The sequence below is a fragment of the Trifolium pratense genome, linkage group LG7 (assembly GCF_020283565.1).
Source record: "Trifolium pratense cultivar HEN17-A07 linkage group LG7, ARS_RC_1.1, whole genome shotgun sequence".
Taxonomy (NCBI): domain Eukaryota; kingdom Viridiplantae; phylum Streptophyta; class Magnoliopsida; order Fabales; family Fabaceae; genus Trifolium; species Trifolium pratense.
The window spans coordinates 25,487,716-25,496,842 of NC_060065.1; the positions used below are offsets into that span (position 1 = coordinate 25,487,716).

The 9,127-nt window shown below is 32.1% G+C and overlaps 1 protein-coding gene across 1 annotated transcript; it reads left to right on the forward strand.

Moving 5' to 3' along the window:
• The first annotated feature begins 2,921 nt into the window (after nt 1–2,921).
• LOC123895294 (oligopeptide transporter 7-like) lies at nt 2,922–8,869 on the forward strand. The gene is made up of 5 exons (XM_045945548.1): nt 2,922–3,139; nt 3,218–3,776; nt 6,225–6,794; nt 7,259–7,700; nt 8,109–8,869. Exons 1-5 carry the CDS (start codon nt 3,106–3,108, stop codon nt 8,721–8,723), a joined length of 2,220 nt encoding a protein of 739 aa, XP_045801504.1. The 5' UTR covers nt 2,922–3,105; the 3' UTR covers nt 8,724–8,869.
• The last annotated feature ends 258 nt before the right edge of the window (nt 8,870–9,127 follow it).

Sequence of the window (9,127 nt, forward strand, 5' to 3'; positions counted from 1 at the left end):
ATGATAGCATAGCATATTAAAGCACTTAAAAATATCAGAGGCTCTGTTAGAATGAATTAATGTAATCTTAATCATTCAACCTCTTGATATGTAAAAGACATGTTATTGATTTTCTAGGAGAATCGTAAAAAGCCAAAAACCAAAATGATCTATGAGCGTGAATGTTATTCTCTTTGTTGATAGTTATTTAGATCATTTTACATCAACTAAGTTTGTCTTCAATAGAGACTTAGATTGATATATGATTATAATTATATATCCTCTATGTCAGTTAGAATCCTAAAACCATGATTTTGTATCACATTGATACAAACTCATTGTGTATGTATGTATGTATGTAATCAGCCCATTTGTGTTTCAACACTACGCCAGGTTCTATTTTTTAACCTTCAAAGAGTATCTTAGTTTTCCAACTCAACTAGATGATTACCGGTGCGATGCACGGGTCTTATGTGTTGTTTTATACTATAACATCAAAAAATTATTTATATAGGTAGTCACTTTAAATCGAAACAATAGGTATTATCAAAATAATAATAACAATAGAAGTTATCTAAATACGGTATAGATATCAAATGTGTTATATATTTGAAAAAACTTATTTATTCACCACATTTGAAGTTACCTTGATTTGGTATATTTTTCATTAAAATCGGTTAGCAATATCTTTAATTCATTCTTTAATATAACTCTTTAATATAACTCTTGACAACATATAATTGACCATTAGGAAAAATTAATGTTGAAACATGATAAGTTTTTTTGTATTATAAATCTCATTAGAGCATTATGTGTTGGATAAACTATTTCATTATTGAATCAGTCATTTATATTAATTTGAAACATATTGTGACAATTGACCAACTCCCTATATAAAGAAATATTGGACAAAAGATTGTTAGGAAAAACATTAACTATTTTGAACCAAAAATAATAAAATACACAAAATAATAAAATAAACAAAAATGATAATAATAATAATAATAATAACAACAACAACAACAATTAGTACCACACATTAAAAGAATATAAGTGGATGATGTGGATAAATGAAATGTTTTCATTGGTTTAAGTGGGTGATATGGATTAGGGTTTAGATAGTCATTTGGACAACTATCTAGGATTTATTTATATAGATGTTTAACGGTACATGCTTTCGTGTAACATGTGGTTTGATTTCGCTTAACTTTACATGAATGTTAGTTTTTTGTACACATTTATTAATGTGCATAAAGAAGTATTTCGTACTACATCTGTCCCAATAAATAAGATCTTTTTCACAAAAGTAGATGAATCAAAACAAATAGTTTTTGCATTAAATTTGTCAATAATATACATTCTCTTTCCAAATTATCCTTCAATTATTAAGAGAGAAATAAGTAATAATAATAATTTATTTTTCTTCATTTAATTAGAAGTAGTTTTGTGAAAAATTAATTAATGCACCTTGAACTTTGAAAAATGTCTTATAAAATTAGATAACAAAATTTTGCAAAAAGATCTTATATATTGAGATTGAGAGAGTAATATCTATAACATCATTTCAAGTTTACTAAGTGTTTAGGTAAAATTTACAAACCGAAAAATCAAAATGCTTACCGAAACATTGTGTTTGAGGGGGTGTACAACTTTCCAAACAATTTACCCAAAAAGTAAAAAACGACAAGGTAAAAAAAATTATAAAATATGGTTAATGCTACGGCGGACCACATTCACAAGTGGTTCATCGTGGATAAGTAATCTACCGAATATGGATTTTATAAAATTTACGGTATTTAATAAACCGTTAATCTTGATGAGTCTCAATAATATATCAAATTATTTTCAATTTTTTTATGGATAATCTATATGATATAAACTTTCAATCTAACGGTGAATCTTATAAAATTCGTATTTATTATAATGTTATTCATGATCAGTCCATTATAACCACTTGATGACGTGATTCTTGAGAAGATAAATGTAGCGTATGTTTGGTTCCGCGTTACAACTCTGCAAACGCACGTTTTGACGACCCAAACGTGATTTTCCTCTTTTTATGTTGTTTGGATAAAATCGAATTTGAGTTTCTGAAACGTGAATCTTGGCCCAGACGCGAGTTCACCCTGAAGCTACAAATCGAAGCTTCTGCGTGAAATCAGAATCGATTTTGGATTTTTCCTCTGCGATGCTTTTTCTCTTTCTTTCTTATTCCTTCTCTACCCTTAAGACGCTGTCTTTCCCAAATCCACCCACACATCACCCAGATCTACCACTCCAACCAATTGCATGTTGCCTTTCCTCTAATTCCACAACCACACAGATTTGCGGCCACTCCTGTAGAATTGTTGATGATGCGGAAAAAGACAGATTAGATGGATGTTAAGAATGGGAGAAGAATATTGAGATACAGGGGAGGGAGAAACGGTAGTATTAAGAAAATAAGATATGAGGAGATAAATCAAAGTAGAAATTGTAGAAAGCCCTGGAAAAAATGGAAGTAAGAGACACTCATTTCGGCAAAGAGAAGATAATTGGGTTTTTTTTTTCAATACTATTGGGCTGGTTTTGGTGATTTTTGTTGACAAATTTTCAAATGTCATCTGTTTGATGTTCACTATTAATTAAAATTTATAATGTACCAAAAAAAAATATTTATTACTTATTTACAATTCAAATCCATTTTGGTAATTAGACATTCAAAAGCAATTTCAATTCAATCTATCCAAACAACATAAATTTGTAAGAATCACTTTTAAGTTAATGTATCCAAACATAAATCAATTCACACTAAACTCATTTTTAACCAAAATCAATTCTATCAAACTCAATTCTGTCAGAATCAATTTTTTTTTTGACGCCGAACCAAACACATTCCTAGTGTAGTAGTAGAAAGTAGCGCACATGTTAAATTTCAACCAATATTATTCTAAAATGAATTTGGTCCGAATTCCCAACAAGATTCGTGTCCAATAATTTAAAATTGAAAATAAATGAATTTTGTCATGACCTATCCATATATGAATAATCAAATAATAATAATAATAATCAAATAAAATCCCTCCAAGAAAAGCCTATTTTATTCCAAAATCATTTTCCATCACTCCTCTCCTCAGGTTGGGCAATATGGATAGTGATCACGAAATCAAAGAAGCTCTAAGTATGCATCTTACACTTTATATAACTTATTAATACTATGCTCTTTTTTCATTCGAAAAACTAATCCGTTGACTTTCAGTTCAAAACGACGACGCATCCAGATCCAGCGACGAGAATTCTCCGATCGAACAGGTAGCACTAACAGTTCCGGTGACCGACGATCCATCACTTCCGGTATTCACTTTCCGAACATGGACATTAGGAAGTCTAGCCTGCGTTCTCCTCTCTTTCCTGAACCAATTCTTCGGGTTCCGGCGAGAGCCTCTTTCAGTAACAGCAATCTCAGCACAGATTGCGGTGGTTCCGTTGGGTCACCTAATGGCATCGACTGTGACTAAACGAGTTTTCATGAAAGGGAAAAAGTGGGAGTTTACACTGAATCCAGGGAAGTTCAATGTTAAGGAGCACGTGCTTATTACGATCTTTGCAAGTTCGGGTGCTGCTAGTGTTTACGCTATTCATTTCGTTAGCGCCGTTAAAGTTTTTTATAGGAAGGAGATAACGGTGTTAGTTGCGTTATTGGTTGTTTTAACGACGCAGGTTTTGGGCTTTGGTTGGGCTGGAGTTTTCCGTCGTTACTTAGTTGAGCCCGCTGCTATGTGGTGGCCCCAAAATCTCGTTCAAGTATCTCTTTTCAGGTAAACTATTTATTTAATTTTTATTTATTTTTTTTTTTTGACAAAAACAATACTTTGTGTATTAAATTTGTTGACAATAAATATTATTTTTATAATTTTATCCTTAAGAGATAGAACAAGTTCGTGTTTTTATAGAATATTTATAATTAAGGGTATGTTGATAAATAAATAATTAAAAACTTTGGAAATTTGAAAGAGACTTTATAAAAAAGAGACAAAGAAAAATCACAAACCGGTCTTTTATATTTAAGGACGGAGTATAAGTTTTTTTTTTTTGACAAAATGAGTATAAGTTAAAAATTGGAAGATTTGGAACTTGGAATTTTTTTTTTCTACTCCAACAATCTTCCATCTACCCCAACATATTTTTTAAAATACATATTCTATCCTTATCAAATATTTTAATATTTTAATATTTTTTATTTTGTCATTTTATAACTGTTCCGGTAGACTGTTCAGACTCACAAAAAATTGTTCCGGTAAATTTTTATCTTTTCCGGTATGTTAAAGTGTTCCTTTATGTAAAAACTATGAATGTTTACCGGAACACTTAAATTTACGTTGTTCACCGGAAAACTTATATAACTTAATAGAATAAGTTTTCCGGTTTGTTAAATTTCACTTAAGCAAACTTGAGGCCTTTATCCATGGCTATGTCTACCATCGCTAATGTTTCATTCTCTCTCCTATTACATAACCTCCTTTTTTTCTCAGAAAAAATTTCTAATTCTTTCAACACAGATTGGACAATAATTTGTATTGTAAAATAAAATTCATACTTGAATTGAAATGATTCGTTTGTTCAATGGTGAAAAAAAAATCATATGGCTATAGTGATGTTCAATTGAAAATTTACAATCTCAAATCAAATGACAAAATCCCATATTTGATTTGCAATCTCAATTTCAAAGGAAGAATAATACCGATGAATTTTACGGAATAAAAGAGTGGAAAGCCTAAAGGAGGCTAAAAATCAAATGTTTGATTTACAATAGATTTGCAGAAGGAAAGAACAGATAGGAAAAGATTTATTTGTCTTGGTAAAATGAATAAGGTGCTGGCAGTACGACAAGCTCCATGAAACATTATTTCCTAATCTTTAATCTAACATTATTATGTGGTTATTTTACAAAAAGTAAAATGGGTCTCCATTAAACTATTAATATTACTTAAAAGTAAGATTAAAAAGTTTTGATCTAGTGGTAAAAAAATAAATTTCGTAACATTTTAGATTGTTTTTAAGAATTGCAAACTATTATCACAAACTAACACGAGTCTTCTCAGTATATTTTTTTCTCATCTGCACATTTTCAGAATGTCACTCATCCAATATATTTACACTTTAAAAATAAGTGTGTTTTCATTACACCATTTTAAACAACAATTTTAAAACGGGGGGCTAATGTGACACAAATGATGAATTATGATTGGTGTCGATGTAAGATAGTTTTACATTGAAAATATGAATTATGTGCTGCACTAATCTTAATCATTGATCTTAATTCATTGATTCATTTTTCTTCTCTCTCTTCTAAAATGTTTTGTTTTTTCTCTTTATGATTTATCAACTATTGCAAGAGATGGCTGAATCAAAGAGGATTCATCTCTATGAAAACACATCTCCATTAAACTCTTGTTAATATTATGATATGGTTTTTTGTTGGAAAATTATGAAAGAGAAGTAAAGCTTACAAGTGATTTATATGACATACTTTCATATTTCTAATTTTTAATAATTATTTCTTTTATTTAAAATCCTCCTTTTTAATTTTATATTCTTTTGTATCTTTTTTTTTTAAAAAAAATATTGTATCTGTTTTTTTTTTTAAAATTGTACTCTTTTTTTTTTTTTACAATGGCGCCAATGAGTATATACTTAAATCTCTTGCATACGACCCAAACCGCCAATCCTAATATCTTAAATCTTCTTGTACTCGTCAATAAGCCACAGATGCAGAAGAATTTAATCCTCTTCTTTTTTTTTTTTTGACAAAAATTAATCCTCTTCTAAATGCTAAGTCTAGAAAGAAAAAGAAATTATTAATATATACTACATTCTAGGGGAATTTAGTACTAAAAATAATTTTTTTTTATAAAATTAATAATATTGATTTAGACTTGAATGAGGGTAGAACTTAGAAGAGATAGAAAAAGTCCAAAACAATTGAATAATGTTGTCAGATTTTTTATATGTATTTAGACTTTATACTTTTTTGCACTACTTTCATTAGTAAGAGTTTGACTTAGTAAAAAAAATAAAAAGGCAAGCACCTCATTTTTTCAAAGAAGATTATTATTTGAATTTAGCAAACGCAGATGAATAAAACAATTGAATAATGTTGTTCGACTTCCACAGTCCATCAGTCCAGTGCATTATGTGGGGCAGGAGTCACTTTCCACCTAATCTAAGTATTGAATCAAAACATAATAAATTTGATTTGATTTCAGGGCGCTGCACGAGAAAGAGGAGAGGCAAAAGGGAGGGTTAACACGAAATCAGTTCTTCCTTATAACATTTATTTGCAGTTTTGCATATTATGTGTTTCCAGGCTACTTGTTCCCAATGTTAACATCACTCTCTTGGATATGTTGGGTATTTCCCAATACAGTTATAGCACAACAGCTAGGTTCAGGGTTACATGGTCTTGGAGTTGGAGCTGTTGGATTTGATTGGTCAAGTATATGTTCTTATCTTGGTAGCCCTCTGGCTAGTCCATGGTTTGCTACGGCTAACATTGCTGCTGGTTTTGGCATTTTCATGTATGTCGTTGTTCCTATTGCTTATGGCCTTAATCTTTACTATGGAAAAAGATTTCCCATATTTTCAGATAGTTTATTCAACACCAATGGTCAAGAATACAACATCTCAGCTATTATTGACTCTAACTTTCACCTTGACATGGAGGCTTATCAACGCGAGGGCCCTCTTTATCTTAGCACCATGTTTGCTATGTCATATGGCATTGGTTTTGCTTGCCTTTCTGCAACTCTTGTTCATGTATTGCTCTTCCACGGCAGGTATTTATATAATTAGAGTTGAATTTCTATGCATGTCACTATACACAATCATGGTTCTAAATTGTGGTTGCGGTTACCCTGCAAACCTTATTGATGCAGATAGATGCAATTGTTGTTGTGATACTCTTGCATAGATTTCCTAAACTTTTATATTACTGCTGCAAGCAGTCCACAATTTAGTACTATATACATGATCATAGGTATACCTTGCAGCTGTGGTTACGTTATGGTTACACTAAAAATCTTGATATTGCAGCAAAATGGGATATATACAGCTGCAATTGTTGTCATGACACTGTTGCAGAGATTTCTAAAACATTTATATTGCATTTGCAATTGCACTTGGGAACCGCAATTTAGAATTATAAATCATACAATCATATATTGTCACTTCCACCTCATTGAATGAGTTTAAAAACACATGACTAGTAATCACCTGTTGATAACATGTGTTATCTGTGCAGTGACATATTGCAGCTAAGCAAGTCTGCTTTTCAAGGGAAGAAGATAGATATACACACAAAGATCATGAGAAAACATTATAAACAAGTTCCTGAATGGTGGTTTTTGTGCATCCTTTTGTTCAGCATTACGGTAACTATATTTATATGTGAGTATTACAACGATCAACTCCAGCTACCATGGTGGGGTGTGATGTTAGCCTGTGTTGTTGCGTTATTGTTTACTCTTCCTGTCGGAATAATCAGAGCCACAACAAATCAGGCACCGGCTTTGAATGTGATAACAGAGTATATAATTGGATACATCTACCCTGGTTATCCTGTTGCAGTCATGTTGTTTAAAGTTACTGGGAACGTGAGTATGAAACAGGCCATTTTCTTTTTGCAAGATTTTAAGCTTGGCCATTACATGAAGATTCCTCCTAGAGCAATGTTCTTGGCACAGGTTTGCACAACACTAATTCTTTAGAAGGAAGAGTTGATTCTTATGTCGTAAATATTAATCTAAATTTCTTGTAATCTGTGAATCACTGTCAGACACAACTGACACGTCGACAACAATAATAATTTGAGAAAATGGAATATTTAAATATAACCAACTACATATGTTGGTGTCATATTGGTATTGGCCAATGGCCACCAAACACGCCTTCAATCTAAATTGTCTTGTAACTATGAAGCAAAAACACAGAGAGATGTACCCCGAACACGACACGCCCGGTAATAATTTGAGAAATTGGAATAATTAAATATAATCACATGAATAGGTGTTGTGTCGATGCCAAACATGTTAATACTCCATACAATTAGTAATTATGATTTGCTTGCTTAATTGTATGATTTCCTTTTTCAGGTACTTGGTACCATAATAGCCGCATCTGTGCATTTAGTTACAGCATGGTGGCTAATAGAAACAGTTCCAAGTATATGCCATAGAGAGTTACTTCCAGCAGGAAGCCCGTGGACTTGCCCAGGTGATCATGTATTCTATGATTCATCTGTGATATGGGGTTTAATAGGCCCTCGCAGAATATTTGGAAATCTTGGACACTACTCAGCCATCAACTGGTTTTTCTTGGCTGGGGCTATTGCTCCTTTCACTGTTTGGCTAGCACACAAGGCATTCCCTGATAAACAATGGATTAGACTTATCACTATGCCAGTGATGTTAGGAGCATTAACAGAAATGCCTCCAGCTACACCAGTCAACTACACTAGTTGGGTTCTTGTTGGATTTGTCTCAGGATTTGTTGCTTACCGTTATTATCGTGGCTGGTGGACCCGTCACAACTATGTCTTATCTGGTGCACTTGATGCCGGATTAGCTTTCATGGGAGTTTTGCTTTACTTGTGTTTAGGGATGCAGCATATCAGCCTAGATTGGTGGGGCAGTGACCCAGATAGATGCCCTTTAGCTAAATGTCCAACTGCTCCAGGTGTGATATCTAAAGGGTGTCCTCTTTTTTGAGTATGCATATGTATGAAGAAATGTAGTTGTAGAATTAGCTGAGATACACATGGATGTCTTCTTAGCTCTTCATTGTGTACAGGATTTATATAAATTTTTGTAAAATATTTGATTCGATTATGAAAGTTGTTGTAAATTTGCATTCACTGAATGAGCCAATTTGCATACTCCTGTAAAATCCCTTTATGATAATGTGCCTGTCTTTGGACTTCCCATTTAATCATAGAGTGAAATCAATCATTTCTAGCTCACTCTCAGAATTCTACATTCAGTTTGCTTCCTACAAGATCTTTGATATACTCCTTAACTCAATGACACTTTATGATGTCATTATTGCGAAAAATTCTACTAGATCGTAGGAAATGATGAGTGCCGTATAATTTCCACTACATCATAATCTTGCA

Excerpts from the sequence above, each read along its gene's own strand:
- LOC123895294 (XM_045945548.1), top strand. The coding sequence starts at position 3,106 with ATGGATAGTGATCACGAAATCAAAGAAGCTCTAA. Across the intron at positions 3,140-3,217 it reads CGAAATCAAAGAAGCTCTAA|TTCAAAACGACGACGCATCC; the intron begins GTATGCATCTTA and ends GTTGACTTTCAG. Across the intron at positions 7,701-8,108 it reads GAGCAATGTTCTTGGCACAG|GTACTTGGTACCATAATAGC; the intron begins GTTTGCACAACA and ends TTCCTTTTTCAG.